This window comes from Sus scrofa, chromosome 1 (assembly GCF_054392235.1).
Source record: "Sus scrofa isolate SSC_HxYL_T2T_F1_AM1 chromosome 1, Sscrofa_HxYL_maternal_Yorkshire_Landrace_v2.0, whole genome shotgun sequence".
Taxonomy (NCBI): domain Eukaryota; kingdom Metazoa; phylum Chordata; class Mammalia; order Artiodactyla; family Suidae; genus Sus; species Sus scrofa.
In genome coordinates, this window is record NC_139383.1 from 130,202,545 (window position 1) to 130,223,878 (window position 21,334).

Sequence of the window (21,334 nt, forward strand, 5' to 3'; positions counted from 1 at the left end):
TAACTACCTGGTTTCTTGTAGTCTCTCATTACACATACATGTAAACAAGTAACTTTCATGTAATCATTAGTCCTGGCCCATCCATTTGGCAACAGGCCACCCTTTCTTTTTAATTCCTGCAGTGGCTGTGAGACATTTAAACCTCCTTTGGTGCCCCAAAGATGGGGTTTTAAGTCTCAGAACATTTTCCTATTACACATTATAGAAAACAAGAGGCAGATCAGTGAGATTTAAACACCATTTCTGATTTAGCTTTGTGTTTTAGGATACATAATCAGAGACAGTCAGGAGATTCAGAGTCTTTGGACACTAAGTCACCACCTGACTTACCATGTTTCTTGCATCTTGAGGAGAGGCAATATAGAAACAAAACACTCTGCTCTGAATGTTCTGGTCAGCCTAGGATGAAAGCATGGAACATGAACAGGCACCTGAGTATTGATCCATGCTCCAACCTGCTGGAAGCCCATAAAGTTTTTTCTCAACATTGTAGAGAAACAGTAGTATCTTTACTTTTAACCAATTCAATGAGATTCTTTGGAGCTATAATAAGTAAATTACTCTTTTCATTCCATTCCAATTGTTTCTGCTCTTTTTAGCTAATGCCTATCAAATTACTGAGTAGTTTTACTTATTATTCAGCTATTTATATAATAAGGAATATACAGACCAAAGAACAATATAGATCACTTTGCATTTATTACATGTTTAACTGAATTTTTTCAAATTACAGAATAAGATAATTAATGCTTGGTAAGTTGTTATTCACTTGCATTTTTCGCTCCTAAAATTTTAACACAGAAAAACACCTTAAAAGACACGTGAATAGGTTCAGTGCACTTCTGGTCGCTCAAAATCATGAGACAAAGAACACGATCATGAGACAAAGACCACATTTACCCACAGGGGAAAAAAAGCTCAATATTTTAAAATATTAGTGATATAAACTATAATAAAGGAAAAAAATACTGCATTTTCACAATTGTTTCAGTAAATGATAGAATATTTTTTTTAAACAATCCTACTTTGCAGAGCATATGCTGTGCTTGGCATGCTTGGCACATCAGCACTTTGTATCTCAACTTCTATCTGCAGTTTTTTCAGGAGGACACTTACTCAGAGCCCACGTTACCCTGAGACTAATCTGCCTTGACTCCACAGGGACTATTCTGGTGGGAGCTTGATCCTTCTTCCTCCACCTGCTCTTAAGGCTCTCCTGTCTTCCCTTCATTCTCCTCAGATTCACACTTCCTGTCACCTGGATTCCCAGCAAAGATGTCTGGCACTTAACTCACACAACTGGGTCTTTCTCTCCTCCACCCCTCTCCCCAACAGCTGTTATCCCAGATGCTGCCCCTTTATTTGATTAAATTATGACTATAAGGTAAAGAGACGATTTATTAAGAAAAATTGTTCTTCCTACTTCAGGTATATCTCTTACAATGCCAAAAAGATTGGTGATGCCTGATCTAGAACTTAAAATATTGAATTAGTTTAGGCAGAATATACTCTGCTCTGAAATTCTTTAAAATTTACTCCTTCCTATAACTGTTTTTAAAACCACAAAATATAAAAATGTAAATATTTCACTAAAAATTTCAGTAGAAACCCTGTTATCCCATTTTTTTATGTAGTCAGCTCAAAAAGAACAAAAGTGACACCATGTTCCCAGCACACCCAAAATCATGCTCCCAGCCCTAACCTACCATTACACATTTCCCATGGTGAGACAGCGTTTCAGACCAAGCATGGCTCTCATGAAAACTGCTGTTGCCACCAATGAACACCCTTGTAACAAAGCAGCCCAGCAGCTCAATGTAATCTCTCCCAGCTACTTGTTCATCTGCTTTCTGGGCTCCTTATGTCCACTGCTCTACACTCAACCCAGCCTTGGTGATCATGAAATCACATGGAAGGAGAGACACAAAAAATTGAAGCACCTCTTTTGCCACACTCTACATTCCTCTGCAAAGTGACAGGACACTTCCTATCTCTTAGAGTAACAGCAGAACCTGGTGGGTAGGGTGGTTGCTGCTGACAGAGGTAGAAATAAAGAAAAAGCTGATGAGTCTAGCCACCAGAGTACACCAAACCCCAACATTCACATTCCCTTCATGACAGTCTGGGAGCTTGAAGATGAATCTGAAGTATTCTACTCAATGGGAGAAACCTATGGAGGAAATTCTAGCCACTTTTCACTGCTCTTATAGGAAGGTTTTACTGTTACATTTTTTAAAAGCATGAAATTAAAAAGTGTTTTTTTAATAAGTTGAAAATTAATTTTTTAAACTGTTGCTTTCACTTTTAGGGAGATACATGCTAAGCACAAATGACTAATGAAATCTCTCAGCTTTGGGGAATTCCCTTAGCATCTTTATAGCTATGATTAATGAGAAAACCTAAAACCACAATTCCACACCTGGGTGATAAACAATACCAATTAACCAGATATTAACTGCAACGACTTAAAACTACATTACCTGAATAGTTTCCATGGTGAAGTACCAGAAAAAGTGAAATAATAAATATTTTCTGTAGCACCATAAGGTTTTATAAAATGTTATTTCAGCTTTTAACATTAATGTACAATCTCAAAGTTCTGGTCTATCATTCATATCACGCTTAACCTCTTCAACTGATTAATAGTTCTGCCAGAGGCCATATAGGCACAACTATAACCTGAAAATGATATATTTTACTGAAGAACCTGTATGATATACTTAGTCACTCTTCTGGTTGTATCACTGAGTACTAGTAGATTCAAAGCCCAGGAAAGGTGTTTTGCTGTTTACACTCTAATCACAAATTTTAATTTGCCAAAAAAAAAACCCAAGTGGTAACTAAGATATTTGCCATAACTATAAAGTCCTTTTATAACCTGTTTACTTTAGTACTGTGTGCTCTTATAGGTTTTTTCTATCTGATATTTTATAAATGGCTCTGAATTTTTAAAACTAGAATACAGTGATTCACTTTGAATTTTAAAAATAAATGCAAGTTGAAAACAAATTTTGTAGTCAAACTGTCTGCAATTACGTATAACTAGTTATCTATAATAAAAACTGTATCACAGACTGGATCCCCCTCCAATATCCAACATGCTCATGGATCTCCCTCAATTACTAGTGTGTGCTGTGCCAATTTAGTTCAATACTGATCTAAGCAAAACATAACTGAAAGCAATGACTTGCCTACCAAAAAGCATACACTGCACTCCAAAGCCAAATATGAATTAGGTTTGGGATTATCAAGTTCATGCCTCCTCTCCATTAATGCAGAGAACGGAGACTTGGCTTTACCACAAATCAGCTAGCACTGGAGTAAATTTGCTATAAAATTATTTATAACAAAATAAATATTTTCAGTCCTCCTACCCTAAGTGATATACAAATCATTAGCAGTTTATAACATTAGCTTAGGTCACTTTTTTGGAACCTAAACATACTGTACAATCCTGAGTAAAAGGTTGGGATACAGTTTCTTGGGGATCTTTCTTGATCAGGAATTCATAAAGAAAACATAAAACCACAACATGAATAATCCCCACTTTCATTAGAAGTACCATGAGTCCTTTTTACTTTGGTAAATACGTTTATCTATGTAAACCATTTATTTTGATGGGGTAAAATATAAGCAGAACTTCTGCTAGGATCCCTCCATCACCTTTTGACACTGATAGAGTAAATAGTCAGGAAGAGTAGAGCAGGAGGATCTGAACCACAGGGCTAATATGTCACCATGAACTCGGAAATGCAGCAAGCAGGGGCTGGATGGGAGCAGCTGACAGGCCAAAAGCCCTTCACTGCCTACAACAAAACAAAATTAGAAACTCTTTTAATAAAAAAGACTTCAACAGACATTTTTCCAAAGAAGATATACAAATGGTCAAAAAGCATATGAAAAGATATTCAACATCACTAATCATTAGGAAATGCAAATCAAAACCATAATACATTACTACTTGACACCCACACCCATTAGGATGGCAACTATCAAGATAAATAAATAAGCATTGGTGAGGATGTGAAGAAATGGAAACACTAGAGCATTCTTGGTGAGAATAGCACAGTTGCTTTGGAAAACAATGTGACAGTTTTTCCAAAAACTATATATAGAATTACCATATGACCTAGCAATTCTACTTTTGGGTATATAACCAAAAGAATTGAAAGCAGGGACTTAAACACAGATATCTATTTACCTGTGTTCAAAGCAGCATTATTCATAAAAACCAAAAGGTGGAAGCAACCTAAGTGTACATCAAAGGATTAATGGATAAACAAACTGTGACACAGTCGTATAAAGAAACAGTATTCAGGCTTAAAAACGAAGGAAACTTTGATACATGCTATAACATGGACGAATCTTGAAGATACTATGATAAGTGAAATCAGTCACAAAAGAACAAATATTGCATGATTCCAATTTGATGAGGTAACTAGAGTAGTCATATTTACACAGACAGAAAAGAGAATGGTGACTGCCAGGGGCTGGAGAGGGAGGGACAGTGGGTGTTTAATGGGTACAGAGTTTTAGTAAAGAAAGAGGAGCAAGTTTTGGAGATGATGGTGGCAATGGCTACACAACAACATGAATGCATTTAATGCCACTAACTTGTACACTTAAACATGGTTAAAATGGTAAACTGTTATATATATTATACCACACAAAAAATTATTTAATAAAGTCTGAACAACACACTCATCTGAAAGATATGTGAAAGATACTGAGTATCTGAAAAATATTCCTAACAGGAAATGTAGCTCTAAATCTTGACACTTACTAAGAGTTGATTTGTTTTCTGATTGTAAGAAAGCCCCTATAAACATAAGACTGCCTTTTCAGAACTCTACAAACCTATAATGTCAACAACATGAAGTCTTAGTTCCTGCTGCAGGGTCTTCAGAGTAGAAGGCAGAGCAGCTTGAGATTCTGACATCTTTACATTTTGTTTCACATCATTTGCGAAGGATAACCAAAGTTTACCAAAGTCTTCAGTAGAAATTTTTAATGGTCTGCAAATAAGTTTTAAAATTAGATTTATGTCCATAAGAATGAAATTATTCCAAACAAATACATTTCAAATGACTCATGGAAATTTAAAGGAAAAAATCACTGTAAATCTAGATTCCACAAAATTTATACAGGATCAATACTTACCATCATCCTCCAACCTGAAGAAAATGCTGAAAGCAGATGTTATTAAAGAACAAATGTCTTTTTCAATAAATCACCCAGTTCTCTCTTTTTCTACGTTATTAGTCATTTCAGTAAAATTTCACCAAGTAAGTCCATGAATCATTCAAATATAAAACTTTTCTTTCATGTATACTTTAGATTTGCAGACGAGACAGTCTATCAAAGTCACATACAAGAGTATGAATAGAAACCAGCACCTTCCGCAAACTGGACCAAGAGAAAGGATATTAATAAATATACTGTGGTGCAGTGGGCCAGCTTGTGTCTTAGTGGAGGCAAGCCCTGACCCAGCACAGTGGGTGAAGGATCCAGCACTGCTGCAGCTGTGGCGAAGGTCACAGCTCAGGCTCAGATTTGATCCCTGATCTGAGAACTTCCGTATGCCACAGGTGTAGCAAAAAGAGGAAAAAAAAAAAAGATACACTGAAAGTGGTTCAGGTGGAGTTCCTACTGTGGCTCAGCAGGTTAAGCACCCGACATTGTCTCTGTGAGGATGCAGGTTTGATCTCTGGTCTCTCTCAGCAGGTTAAGGATCTGGTGTTGCTGCAAGCTGTGGCACAGGTCACAGATGTGGCTCGAATTCGACCCCTAGCCCTGGAACTTCCACATGCTGCAGGTGCAGCTGCAAAAAAAATAAAATAAAATGGTTCAGGCAATTGAAGATCAAACAGTTTACGCTATTTACGTAAACTGAAAGGAGTTATAGGAAATTTTCATATTCGAATTATATTTTTATATAACATTTAATTTTTATAATAAGTATGTGCTGATTTTATAATTAAGAAAAAATATTTTAACATATAAATATTTTTATTAATAAGCAAAAGAGAACTGTTTATGTCATATATGTTGTGCTTCCTCAGGTTACTAACACGCATCATGGATATACCGTTACAGTCACAGAACATAAGTTTTGTTGGTTTTTTTTTTTTGTCTTTTTGCCATTTCTTGGGCCGCTCCCGCGGCATATTGAGTTTCCCAGGCTAGGGGTCAAATCGGAGCTGTAGTCACTGGCCTACGCCAGAGCCACAGCAACGAGGGATCCGAGCCGTGTCTGCAACCTACACCACAGCTCACAGCAACGCCGGATCCTTAACCCACTGAGCAAGGCCAGGGACCGAACCCACAACCTCATGGTTCCTAGTCAGATTCGTTAACCACTGTGCCATGACGGGAACTCCACAGAATATAAGTTTTTTGAAGGCTGAATTCTATCTTTTTGGTACCATGGTATAAATAAATAAATACTCTGTGACAGACTGATAAACATGTTCTTACTAAAGAACTTTAAAGAGGAGTTCTCTTGTGGCTCAGCGGGTTAAGGATGTGGCAGTTGTCACTGCTGTGGCTCAGGCTGCTGCTGTCACCTGGGTTTGATCCCTACCCCAGGAACTTCCACAGGCCACTTCCACTTCTTTAAATTAAATAACTTTAAAGAATAGGCAAAAATTATAGTAGTCTAATATAGGTGATGTGTAAAGGTTTAAAAAATATTTTTTACAGATAGTCACTGGTATTCTTCATTCCTTTTTTTGTCTTTGTAAGGGCCGCACCCACAGCATATGGAGGTTCCCAGGCTGGGGTCAAATCGCAGCTGTAGCTGTCAGCCTATACCACAGCCACAGCAATGCCAGATCTGAGCTGTGTCTGTGATCTACACCACAGCTCACGGCAATGCCGGATCCTTAACCCACTGAGCGAGGCCAGGGATGGAACCTGCATCTTTATGAATATTAGTATGGTTCGTTTCCGCTGAGTCACGACAGGAACTGCACATTTAGACTGTAATTATTTGGGCAACAGTGCACAGTGCCTAGTATAATACTAAATACTATTGTATGTCTAATGTAAGTTTAATAACTTTGCTGAGTAACTTACTTGCAGATCTTTAAAACTTAATGAAAAGACTTTATGAAAAAATTAATCTAATAAATGAAATACAAATGAGAGAAACTTTAAAAGCTTTTTAAAAAGTCGGGCAAGGAGTTCTCTTGTGGCTCAGTTTTCCATGATCACTAGCCAACCCCAATCTAGAATGGGTCCCACATTATAATCACCCATCCTACCATTTACTTTCTCTTCATAGCACAATTCACAATTACACATGCATTTATATGACTGTTCGATGTCTCCTCCCTAGAGGTAGGGGTGTGTAGTTTTGAACTGCTCTCCATCCAGAGAAGAGGCTTAGTAAATATTTGCTGAATGAATGAATAATTTGAATTAATTTTATAGAAAATATTTACCTAATGAAATCTAATAGTGATAAGGTTACTGAAAATTCAAGCTGAACAGAATGAGTATCCATCACTTGATAATTTATAAAACCAGAAAGAGTCCCTTCTATAAAAGGTTTTTCCATCTGCATACTGTACTGAAAATTTTTGGTGCTTTCTGCTTCTATTACAGGCAAGCAGCATCCAGGTTGCTCGGTGATCTGTAAATAAAAGTAACATAAGTATTAAAAAAGGAATCAACACAGACTACCATATGAAAACCAATTTTCTATGCAATTTAAGTAGTACAAAAGCATACTATTGTGAGACATTAAGAACAAGGCAAATTATGAAGATAACTGACAACTTCATTTGAGAAAAATTCACTAGCACAGATAGTTAATAAATAATAGTACATGGGTACTAATAATACATGGGTCGAAATTATGTAGCAAATGTAATTACAATGAAAACGTCTATGGAATTTAACAATAAAAAACAGATTAAACTCTAGTCATTTGGCTCTCAATACCAGCTAGCACCAGATTTTTAAAGCCAGGAGAGTTAAAAAAAATAATTCAGGTATCTTCCCCTCTCATTCTCCACCCTTACTCAAACTCTGGTGGTAAGACTCGGACAACTGAATTGGGTTTTGGTTTGTGGGGTTTTTTGTTTGTTTGTTTGTTTGTTTTAAGGGTCATACCTGTGCCATATGGAAGTTCCCAGGCAAGGGGTCAAATAAGAGCTACAGCTGCTGGCCTATACCACAGCCACAGCAATGCAAGATCCAAGCTGCATCTGCAACCTACGTCACAGCTTGCAGCAATGCCAGATCCTTAACCCACTGAGCAAGGACAGGAATCGAACCTGCACCCTTATGGATACTAGCTGGGTTCCTAACCTGCTAAGCCACAATGGGAACTCCAGTTTGTGTTTTTAAGTTCCACAGGTGATTATAATCTATAATCAGGAACTTCTGCCCAGCTCAGGCCCAGGTAATATACCACACAATGCATTCTAGTCCATAGAAGAAAAAAGAGTCAGTTTCCTCATTATAACTTCACCAAAGACATTCCCACATTAATGCAATTAGGATGTTTCTAGAAATCACAACGGTAATGTCTGAGAGCTAGGGAAGAAACAGAATTGACACCTGAGTACTCAGTACAGTGCAAAGGCACACATTATTTATATTTTCATTTTTGGAGTTCCTATTGTGGCTCAGTGATTAATGAACCCAAGTAGTATCCATGAGGAAGTGGGTTCGATCCCTGGCCTTGCTCAGTAGGTTGCCATGAGCTGTGGTGTAAGTCACAGATGCGACTCAGATCTGGCATTGCTGTGGCTGTGGTATAGGCTGGCAGCTACAGCTCCGATTAGACCCCTAGTCTGGGAACCTCCATATGCCACAGGGGTGTTCCTAAATAGACAAAAGACAAAAAAAAAAAAAAAATTTCACTTTAAATGTGAGGAAACTGAGGCAAAAACAGTTATATAGCTTGACTGTGTAAAACAGCTAATAAGCAACAGAAGCAAGATCCAAAGCCAAGCAGTCTGAGTCAAGAGCCTACATTCTAAACTACTGTGCTCTATTGAAACTCACTTTGCATTTACGGTTTCCCCCCATAAAATCTTTATTATGTTTGTCTCTTTTGAATAATTCATCCCTACTTAAAATAATAAAAAACTCTGTCACATCTTTCATGTTTCTGCTAAAGAGGAAAGAAGGATGTGGGAGAAATTTATAAGCCATCAAAAGCATCAACAGCAGAAACACTAAGCATTGTCTATTTAAGGTAGAAATAATGAACCATTCATTGTCTTACCTTGAAATTTTCTGCAGGAGCAATTTCCAAGTTAGCACTTTTTAGTTCCAAACCACTCTTATTAAAAACGGACCAGACCAGCAACAAACAATCATCTTGCCAAATTTTGTAAAAAGACACTGATACGGTTTCATCATTACAGACTTCCATAAGATCTGAATGCATGTGTTCAGTAGTTTCTTCTAACAAAGAGGAAGCTAAAGAGATTTCATTGGCAACTGAGGCTGCAGTAGATTGAGGAGGGTGAAAAACTTCCATGTTGTTATCAGCAAACAAAGAGGGTGTAGACAGCCTGCAATTTGAGAGTTTCTCAACCAAGGGAAGTTCTGTGAGTGGCTCAGAATCCAAAAGTTTTGAATTGAGAGAAAATTTATTTAATTCTTTGTCTCCTCGGTCCTGCAAGTTATCCAAATAATAATCGTCTTCATAATTCATATTTGATGAAGAACTAAAGGAAGAATGGGTCGTATGTTGAGCACTCGTTGTTTCCCCACTTTTGGTTTCCTTAACTTTTGATTTCCTTCTGAACTTGTGAGAAATAGCATCTGCTTTCCCTAGCTGCAAAAATAAAATACAATAATATTATAAAAAGAAAGCATTCAACTAAGTCACAAGTTTTAAACATTTTTCTATAATTTCAAATGAGCAACTTACTACCTTGCTAAAGTTCTATCTATAAACCATGGATTAACAAAGACTTGGAGAAGAATAAAATGTTAAGCCCTAAAATTCTGACAGCTACATAACTCTGAACTATTAAGCAAAATCTATTCCTTACCAAAAATACACAAAATGAGAAAAAGAAATAAAGTCAAAAAGTCAATTATGAACAATTCTAAAAACCTATTTGATTTCAGAATACTAAAGTACAAATTACACAAATTAAAAACAGTGAGAAAGCTAGCCATTTTCGAGCTTCCCAAGTTGGTTTATAGAAGTAAAGGAACAGGGATGCCTCAAACTTTGGTTCCATGATTTATAATTATGTTTTCATGACCTATGAGTCAATAAACAGGAGAAAACCTGATTTTACCTTAAGAATCAACTAGCAGTGGCTAACTATAACACATACCAGGAAAGAATTCTATAAGTTTTTAGCAATGTTTGTGACAGACTTGGGATGGGAACAGCAAACTTACCATCCTTGAGCTAAGCCTCTCAAAGAAATATCTATAAATCTATGTAAGAGTGATGGCTCAAAGAGCCCCCTTACACAAAGTTCCATCTAGAATCAGTGCAGCAGATGGTGCTATTTAAAGTCTTTCCTTCTGGGGGCTTTAACATTTAACACTACATGGCCACTTTTGGCAAGATTCTAGTTAACTAGAATTCGAATTCCCTTTTCTTATCCTCTCATCCCCTCACATCCCAACATCTCTGCCAACTCCTAGCAAATAAGTTTGTCTCCTACCTTTCAATTCAGAAGTCATGATACAAGAATTAACATCATAGTAACAGAAAAATGAAAACAAGTTGGGATATGGGGGGAGTGGAGGAATTCCATTTCCTGTAGCCATGGGACTCAAATTTGACATACATTAGACTGCTCGATATTATTCCTCAGGTCACTGATATTTTGGGGTTTTTGTTTTTTCTTTTCTTTCTGTGTTTTATTTTGGATAGTTTCTATTTGTCTTCCAGTGTAATGATCTTTTCTTCTGCACTGTGTAATTTGCTGTTAGTTAAAAGCTACACAAACCAGAAGACACTGGAGTGACCTTTGTTAAACTACTTAAAGAAAAGAAACAGTCAACCTCCAACTCATAGCCCAAAGAAAATACTTTTTTAAATTAACAGTGAAATAAAAGGAAAAGGTGGGAAAAAACTTTGACCCCTATAGTGAACCATGTAAAAAAATTAACTCAAAACAGACCACAGACTTAAAAACAAAAGATAGTTAAGGAGTTCTCCTGTGGCACAGTGGGTTAAGGATCCAGCATTGTCACTGATGTGGCTCAGGTTCAATCCCCAGCCCAGGAACTTCTGCGTGCTGCAAACACGGACAGAAAAAAAAAAAAAAAAAGTCAAAATGAAATGCTCAATATAGCCTTGACCTATGTAACTGAGAACTTTAAACATAAGAAAAATTCAAAGAGAGAATAAGATTGCTACAGAAAAGCAGCCATCCAAAGGGACTTATGATATAGATGGAGCATATCCAGTGACATAGTGAGAGAGGAAAAAATTGGGGCTGAGAAGTAAGAGAATACATGCTAATTTTATACAATTATTTGCTTATTTGCTTCTCCTCTTTTTTGCATGATGCCATCTGAATTGTAACCTAGTTCCTCACAGAATTCAGGGTTCCATTAAACAGGGAAATATACTCTTTTTACACATTTTTAAAAACAATTCTAGTGATAGCTGAGGGGAAAGCGTAATAGGTAACCCACAAAGGAATTAACCTAACAAAGGAATTAACCTAACTTAAATAGAAAAACATCCTAATTACATTTGTGATTTCAAGCCCACCACAAAAACGTTTGGCGATTAATTTGAATGTTCTCCTAAGAAAGATTTTAACTGAAAACTATGCACTTCGTTGAGAAGGCAGGAATCCTTCAATACCAGCAATGAAGTTCACAAATCAGGGCTTCATAAGCCTGGGTGCACTCTGACCACTGAGAACTTGCCCCATCAGCACCAGATCATTTACTGGCACCCTCACCATGGCCTGCTGGAACAGCTCAAAGACCCAAGATCAGTTACTCTGCTGTTGAAATACAAATGCTAACGGAAGCATTAAGATATGTTACTTACTAATACTTTGGGGCTGAATTTATTTTTTCTTAGAAAGGAAAAGAAAGAAATACAGGCAAAGAGTGTAGCCTAGAGTCTGGTCTAGTGTTGACAGAGACGTAGGAAAAATTCCACCAAGGAAGGAGGATGATAGAGCTGTAATGATATAAAACTGAAGAAAATATAACATCACAATTTTGTACTAGGTGGGATCATCTGCCCACAAAATGGAAAATTACAAATGGAATTCTCAGACACTCAAAAATAGCACCTGTACTTCCCTCTAATTTTTCAACCTTTCACTATGACAATAATATGTCAACATAAAAAGTTTTAAAAATCATTATCACTATAATGTCTGAATATAATTTTCATTTTTGTATAATTCCAACTTCAATACTTTTATCTTAACAGTTATAAGTAAGGTACAAGTAACTTTATATTCTGCTTTTTTTGCTTAACATTATCAAGAGTATTTTAAATTTTACAATTCAGTATTTATCATTTTTAACTTTTTAGTAATATTTGGAGCTAATATAATTAATGTATCCATTCTCCTATTAGACATCTAAATTGATTCCTATTTTTCACTATTAAAAATGACATTTTTGGAGTTCCTGTTGTGGCTCAGTGGTAACGAACCCGACTAATATCTGTGAGGACATGTGTTTGGTCCCTGGCCTCACTCAGTGGGTTAAGGATCCGGCGTTGCCATGAACTGTGGTGTAGGTCACAGATGCAGCTCAGATTCCCTGTTGCTGTGGCTATGGTATAGACTGGTAGCTGCAGCTCCAATTGGACCCTAGCCTGGAAACTTCCACATGCCATGGGTGTGGCCCTAAAAAGAAAAGGAAAAAAAAAAAAAAAAAAAAGCCATTTTAAGAAGTACTTTTTCCAAAGACATATCAATATTGTTGAACTATTATTATTGACAATACTTCCATCAAGTCTCCTTCCCATTACAACCTGTCCTCTCTGCCCATGGGGGTGAGTTTACACGTGGTCACCTCTGTACACTTACCCTTGCCCTAACTGACTGCATTAAAAAGAATACCTGACTCAAGCTGAGCCAATTAGACTTTCTCTTTCAGAATATAAAGGGTATGTCACTGGTGGCTCTGGAGCTGGGGAAGCCATTCATACCATGTGTATAGGTAATAGCCAAAAGTTTTTGTAGGGCCAATTTTTTGGTACATCACAGGGGACACAGATTCTCAGTGGAATATAACTGACTACTTACCAAATTGATTGTACTTTCTGATCCTAGCCCGACAAATAATGATGATGCCAGCAATTGCTTTTCTTTTTCCTCTTTAGACTGGGTAATGACTTGAGATTGATCCTTTTTTGTTATAGGTTGATCTACATTCTCCACTATTATACTGTCTTGAGGAACTGGAAGAGCTTCTGTTTCATCACCAGTTTTGCTTTCCTTCTTGGGAAGATAGCCCTCTTTCCCCCACAATTTCTTTATACCTTCCAGCTTCAAGCTATTTGCCCTGGGGAGATTGATAATGACATCAAGTCAAGTTAAATAATTTACCTTCTTGAGGCATTTTTAAAAACACATCATTGCCACGATCTTTTACAAATAGCTTTCATATTATATTCTATGTGCCAGAAATAATACCTAGATCTCTAGATTTTATTTTGGTTATAACCAACCTTCCCCAGCTCTCCAGATGAAAGATTTAAGGCAATAGAACTCTAGACTTAGTTAAAATTTCAGATTATTTAATCTTCATTTAACTGCTTGAATAAGTTGTCCAAAAATAGTACTGTAAATTAGTTCCTTTCACCCATTGACTTTGCAAAACTATCTTCAATTATGATGAGTTAAAGATCAGAAATGATGCAAGTTTCATAGCTATAATCACTCAATAAAGGAATTAACGCTACATAGATTCCCTATATAAAATCCTATTGAGGAAAAAAAATCATTGAAATCCACTATGTGTAAATTTACCTTTAATTCAAAATGTTTTCTTAATGTGAACACTACCTACATTTTCAACTGTTACAAATGTACATTTATAAATATGAAATGAGGTTTGATCTAGAAAAGAAAATAGTTATTAATATTTCTGGAAAAAGCATGAAGGTTATTAGTTTTTTATACCTAAGCTAAAGAACAGTAAAGCAGGGATAGAATTTGGACTCACCTACTGTTGTCCCAAAAGCTACAGCTGTAAATCTGGAGTAACTAATGTAATCATAAGTGCTAGCTGAAATAGCCAAAACTGCCTCTATTGTTTTCATATAAGAACTATGCTTTCTTGGCACTGGCTCATTTAAGTAACCCTGTCATGATCCCAATATGCATTTTTAAAATTTGTATTACAAGACAAGCAGATCATGAAATAAATCTAAAAGAGAGACTCAAAAATATCTATACTGAGGAGTTCCCGTCATGGCTCAGTGGTTAACGAACCAGACTAGCATCCATGAGGAGGTGGGTTTGATCCCTGGCCTCGCTCAGTGGGTTAAGGATTCAGCATTGCCGTGAGCTGTGGTGTTGGCCAGCAGCCACAGCTCTGATTGGATCCCTAGCCTAGGAACCTCCATATGCCACAGGTGCAGCCCTAAAAGATCAAAAAAAAAAAAAAAAAAAGAAGAAGCTATGAAGAAAAATATCTGTACTGATTATTATTCCATTTTAATTTGTTGAAATCATCAGTTTGATTTTCTGTAGTATGTCAGAAGGAAAAACAGGTCATTATGCTTCATACTGAGGGAAGAACTAATGCTATTCAGGACCAAATGATTTAAAGAAAATTTAATATAAATAAAAAATGCCCTATAGGGAATTAATCCATTCCTTCTCAATGAATTTTACTGCTGAATGTTCCTTTATGAATATCTTCATTTGTTCCTTTTTTTCAGGTACCAAAAGAGTTTTCTAAAAAGTTTAAAGGAAAAAAACAAACAAACCTGTTATCTATCAAACTTCTTCGAAGAAAAATGGTTGATATTGTGCAAGCAGACAAAAAAAGTGGTTATGGGAACCCTAAAATGAGTGCCAGCATTTCTAGGATACTCAACAACTCAAATGGACTCATGAATGCCCACAGCAGGATTACAGTGTTTCTGTAACCCTGTTTACCAAAACATATTCTTTAATTATTAAGGGGGAAAAAAAAGAGCAATTCCCCAAATGATTCAAATATTAGTTTAACTAAAAATAGGGAGGTATGGTGGACACACTGGGATGCTCCATCCAGATATCCCTTCAATTAAGGTCTTGTTGCCCCAGCTGCTGGGAGCATATCACCTTTAGGAATTTATGCCTCAGTCCCAGTCACCTCACTAGAGACCATGCCCCCTTCCAGGCAGCCCACATCTGATCACTGATGAACAGAAGCAGAGTCCTGGCTACCCATTTTAGTCCATCTCAGAACAGCTCTCACAGGCCAATCTAGTTCTAAAGCTTCCTGTGGGGTCAGAAGATACTGCTGCTGACACTGCATTGCTTCTTAACTTCTTTCGCCCAAACCGTCTTCTTTCCCCTTCCTTCCACAGCTGTTGGAAGTCAAGGGCACTCCTTATTATTCTGCATGCTAAAATTCTATCTCAGAATGCACTTCCCAGGGAATTCAACCCACAATAACAGGCAAAGTGGGAAAGGGGAGGAAAAAGGAGCCTCAAGCTTTTAAAAAATTTTTCTGGTTTACAATCATCTGTAAACGTACTGATTGTTAATATAAATTTTCTGTCATGTATTGTATTTAGAAAGTCTAAAAAGCAGGAAAATAAGAGAGCAACATAAAACCATTTCACACACAAAATATGCTTCTTTATGATATGAAACATAATGTAAAAGAATTTTTTCAACATGAGGCATCTTTGCTTGAATTTTGACAAAAAGTAATAATATCATCCATAATTTTATATGGTATACCTTTATATTGTTTTTAAACAGACCAAACAGAGATGTACATTATGGCCAAGCAACTTTCAAAAGATTAGGGATAAACTTTAACTCAGCTCTTAGAAATTCCCATTTGAAGTAGGGTACTGCCCTGTAATAGGGCTTAAGGTAAAAAATTCTAAATTGGGCTTGCTTTATTCTCAGCTTGCCAGAGACTGAAGAAGAATGATCATCTCCTCTCTAAAGCTGATTCATCTTGCCAATTACCACACAAAGTTCCTAATCTGAAATAATGTGTTAGCTGTGGTACTCTTTGGAAAGAAATTTTAAATCTATACTTCTTATTGCGTTGCCTTTCACGATAATACAGCGAATGTATAATTCCTTAGCAGCTTTGTAATTGAGCACCCTGTGAAGCTTTCCCAGAGTGGACCCCACTCGTGTCCTCCACTTGCCTTTTTATGTATAGAAAAATTTTACTCAAAGAATCAATTTAATCAGAGAAAAGAGAAAATACAGAGAAGAAGGAAAACAGTAAAGCAAGACAGAATAATGATAGTTCAGCCATTCAACAAAGTCAAGGACATTTCTTTAGTTTGAAAAGACTACAGATAATATTCTGAGCCTCAGTCCTATAGACTATAGATAATATTCAGTCCTTGGAGCTGTTTGGCAGGTGCTAAAGCTCCCATCAGGTGGAAAAAGTCAACTGTATGCTACCCACAAGCAGAGGCAAGAAGATATTTTGGCAACAGCTTTGTCAAATGTCATTATCTGGAAGTAGTACATTTACACAGGTAGGATTTACAAGGCCCTGCCAAGTCCTCCAGATCCTAGTTCAATACTAAAAAAACAGTTGCTGTCATCTATTGTGCAGGTAAGAGACCAAGGTTCCTCTCTTGGTTTGAAGGGTTTCAGTTCCCTTGCCACTCTATTTTCTGTTTGAGGTACTTAATTGCTATCACCACCACTATCACATGCCCACAAACCCAATCTGCTCCCCATGCTTGGAATACCAAAATTAAATGTCTGAGAAAGAAAAAGGTGTCAACAGAGCAGGAAAAAAGGCTAAGAAAGAGAATTTGAACTTATGCCATTTCATTCAGCAGATCATTCTACATTCCTTATAATCCATGTGCCATTCTTCTGATAAATACTTCCGACAACCATCTCACTGGAAGACTGACAAATGCAAAGATGAACATAAAATAAGGTGGCTGACTCTGTCCAAAAGTCATCTTTCAAAGCTGTCACCTATGAGATTTTATCACATTTTATTCCAATAATGCTGCAATTATTCAAAACATCTTTGAACTCTTTTAGAAGAAGCTCCTTCACAAACAAGAAAGCCATTTTCACTACTTTACGTCACATCAGTTCATAGACCAAAATTATCCAGATTGAGCACAAATTTTATGTGGTAAATTCATCTTTTGGATAATAATAATGATAGCAATGACATTATTAATTACAGCAGTTACCATTTATCACTTACTATGTCCTGGGCTGTATGAGACATTTTACATATATTATCTCATTTTATTAACTTAATCATGTTTCTAGTAATTTATTCATATTTCCAAAATCAAAATCTACCCAAAAAGGATGAAGATTTAGCTCCATGTTAAGACATCTAGAAAATCCTATCACCAATCTTCAAGGTGTCTAGAAAGAAGCTCTGAAAGCATTCTGAACAAAGTATATAGCTTTCTCAAATGAAGTCAGTGATTTATTTTATGTCTATCTATATATTCGTCAATCTTCCAATGAGATGGTTTATAAGAAGCAGATTATGAGGAATGCAGAATTATATGCTAAATACTCACCTAAGTATATAAGTTCTGATACACTTCTTTAAAAATATGAGTGTGTGTATGCACAACATGTAGTAATCTATTACTATGTGTAAAGCTTATATATACTCTACCCTGTCTTGGAAGTAAGCAAGCTCTCTTAAAGTACAAGGACAGACTGTACACTGTCAACACCTAGAGAGCAATAAATAGAAACAACTGAAACAACAACCCATATAGAACTTAGCTTTCAGGAATCTTTCAACATTTAAAGATATTTATATAGTAGAAAACTGACATAACACTATAAACCAACTATAATGGAAAAAATAAAAAATATTTCAAAAATAAATAACGATACTTCTATTGCAAAAAATTAAACTTATTTAAACACTATGTTCTCAATTTTAATAAGAAAGGAACTTACTCTTTTAGCCCTGTCTCTGTACTATTTCCAGATATATCTGAACCAAGAGAAATGCCAGCAGGAGACTGTCGTCCAGTGAAACCAGATGAAGAAAAGGAGAGTCCATATGGTTCAAAATTGAGAACTAGAATTTTAAGACAATAACAGAGGTTCATATTTAAAACAAAGCAAAAATTATGAAAAAAAGAAAAAATTATCAATGTTGCCATTCACTACTGAAATAAAACAATTGAAGACCTAGAACTCAGTGACAATTTTTAAACTAGAAGGGACTTTGGAAACAATCTAATCAAATATTTATAGTAATAATAATAAAGCAGCTATGATTTAATGAATGTCCACCTCAGTCTTCATACAATTAGTTGATCAAAGATAAACAATCCTTCATTTTTATCTTTTATTTCTCTTAAAAGCTAAAAAAGAATTAGGAAAGACAATTGATAAGCCAGGTCTATTGGTCACTGCTGTCATGTAAAAACATTTAATGAGCTATGAATGAAGAACTGATGGCTTTTTTTTTTTTTTTAACAAAATGCTTTTGGGCACATTCCTGTACCAAATGTACTGATTGGAACCCTCATATGATATCTCCCTTACTGACAAATAGGTTCATACTCCTTTGAGTCTGTATACCCAAATTAACTCAATTAGAGCCATAGAAATTCGTATTGTTACGGTGGTAGAGGAAATGACGGTATCCATGCCCTTCTTCCTTCTAAGTAACAGAACCCTCAATTCTTAGCTAGGTACATGGCCACCCAAAAAAGAGATTACATTTCCTGACTCCTTTATTATATGACTTAATTATGACCAGTGAAATTATTAACACATTTTGTGCACAACTTCTGGAAACAGTCATCCTGGAAGAAAAAACTTTCTCACACCCTTCTTCTTTTATATTCATGAAGCCATCATCAATCCTAGGCTGCCTACTTCTGAATTTCTTTAATGGGAGAGAGCAATAACCCTCTACCTTATTTAGGGCCCTGCTTTGTCTGTTTTCTAAAATGCTATTTAGCTAAACTTAATCCTAACTGGCACATTATCTTTTGGACTGTCTGGACCTTCTTAAATCATAAAAGGTATCTTAGAAAATAAAATGTGAACTTCCATTAAAATTATTATCCTCATTTTACAAGTGAAATTGTGGCAAAGGGAGTGCCATGAAGTTGCCCAAGACTACAAAGACAGGAAATGAAAGAGCCAGATAAGAAATCAGATACAATGGTTTCAGAGCTGCACTCTCAACCACTAGATTATACTGTCTCCTCCAAAGGAAAGAGCACCTAATCCAAAGAATACTACATAAATTAGCTTGTTTGTTAGCTAAATGATACAGAAGAGGAATAACTGTCCAACAGAAAAAAAAAAAAATAATGGGCTAATGAATAATCAGGAGAACCAGTTCTTGATGTGGGTTGGGTGTTAACTAGGTGTATAAATTAGACCTTTACTTCTTTGGTCTGTAAAGAGAAGGTTGGGCTAGATCAACAGTTTCCCAATGCCTATTTGATAACTAGGATAACCAAATCAAGCCAACTTCACAGAATTCACACAATCTCCCACATATCTTTTTATACACACAACCAAGCTTTCAGAGATACAAAAAAGAATAGGAGTAAGACTCAAAAATCTGTATCATTTATTAAAACTCTCCCTGTGATTCTGATTCTTAATCATGTCAGGAAATCACTTGTCTAAATCTTTCTAAGGTCCTTTTCAGTTAGAATATCCTCTCATTTTAAGCTCTCCACTCATCTATCTAGCTTAACCTTCTATCCCATATTGGCCTCTTTTAAATAGCATCTGTTACAGTCAATCATTCAGCCTCTGCATTAACACTTCCAGTAACAGAAAAGAGCTCAAGAAATGTTTCAAGAGTTTAAGCCAAAGAGCAAGTAAAGATAGGAGTTTAAGCAAAGAGCAGAAAGAATTCAAAATTAGAGAGATAAGACTAGATATGGAAGGGGACAATATCTGAAGACTAGATAAAACTCTAATCCTGAGACAAAAGAATTGTAGATTGTCATTTAAGAAAGGCCAAGAAGACCTCAACATGGGGAATGAAGTTCAAACCACATTATTTTCATTCTTTAGTGAGAATATCCCAAGACCCTTAACAGAGGTAAATGATGGGAAAGGACAAAAATTGAGGGGAGTTAACCAGATGAACAACTGTAAAAATGAGGAACAGGAAGAGAATAATGGTATGCAGAAAGAGTCAGGAGAAGGAAGAATATGGCTGAATTGCAACTTAATGAATATGTAGAAGTTAACCAGATGAAGAATAGGGACAAAGGGCAATTCATAAGGAGAAAGCATGAGCTGGAAAGAGAGTCTTTGGGAGTTGCGAGTTATTGAAAGTAATCCAGGTGGGAGATAAAAACCTAAATTATCCTGGGCTTAAGTGAGTAATTCAATATTTAATCTGTTTGTACCCTTCATGACTTCAGAGGCCTTGACTAAACGTACACTCCTTTACATTACCTTTTACTGCAGTTTTATACCTTGGTCATGTGGCTATATACGTCTCTGACCATCCCCAGCTGTTATTAACTTGTATCTTGAGAGACTAACAATCTTGGCCTGATGTGGTTTTTTTCTAAAAGCCACAGTTCTGTAGACAGGAGACTACACTGCTATTTCCCCTTACTATCTCTGATTTTAACTAACATGGGGGCTACAAAATATTTTAAAAATGTTGTAACAGAATAATCCACACTGATTCCTAAATGCTTTTTCTGAGTAGGAACTGGTAATAAAAATTTATTCCCCACTATCCCATCTATTTTTGCCAATATCTTACAGTATCTTCCAAGAAGTTTATTGTTAAGAACTTGGCATTTTTCTACCAAAGAGAGCTAAGTACTGTATCATTCATAAAAGTAACATTTAACTACTACTCTCTGCAAATGATTTATAAAAACCTCAAATAAGATCAGTAGCAGAACGAACTAATACTTGAAGGAGTCTAAAATTAATAGCCTTTTAGGCAGAAAATAGATATCTACTTTTCCCCTACTTTTTTTTCTGTCTTATCGCCATCCAATTATAAGATACATGATTTTGTAACTTATTCCTCAAGTATTTATTAAGCATTTGCTATGTCCTATCTCATAACTGATTTCCTTTCCCATGATATGAGTCTAAGCTCATGAAATTTCAATTTTACTTTAGAGAACTTTTGAAAAATAAATTTGGGAGGAGAGTGGAGGAGCCTAATTTGAGAGTTTAACCCCATTTATAATGATGATTCTATGATTTAA

At 36.1% G+C, this 21,334-nt stretch overlaps 1 protein-coding gene across 7 annotated transcripts in view; it reads right to left on the reverse strand.

Annotated features, from left to right (window-relative positions):
* Positions 1 to 682: 682 nt before the first annotated feature.
* Positions 683 to 21,334, reverse strand: part of AP4E1 (adaptor related protein complex 4 subunit epsilon 1) — a 65,553-nt gene continuing 44,901 nt past the window's right edge. For 6 of the 7 annotated variants that reach the window (XM_013993000.3, XM_013992999.3, XM_001924871.8 and 3 more), the window contains 6 exons: positions 18,069 to 18,192; positions 13,221 to 13,479; positions 9,242 to 9,799; positions 7,446 to 7,636; positions 4,858 to 5,015; positions 683 to 3,806 (listed from right to left, as the gene is read on the reverse strand). In XM_013993000.3, coding sequence (XP_013848454.1) covers positions 3,646 to 3,806; positions 4,858 to 5,015; positions 7,446 to 7,636; positions 9,242 to 9,799; positions 13,221 to 13,479; positions 18,069 to 18,192 — 1,451 coding nt within the window. In that variant the 3' untranslated portion in view covers positions 683 to 3,645. Of the gene's footprint in view, positions 3,807 to 4,857; positions 5,016 to 6,415; positions 7,637 to 9,241; positions 9,800 to 13,220; positions 13,480 to 18,068; positions 18,193 to 21,334 lie in introns of those variants that run through there. The other variant, XM_084970305.1, reaches the window with a different exon arrangement.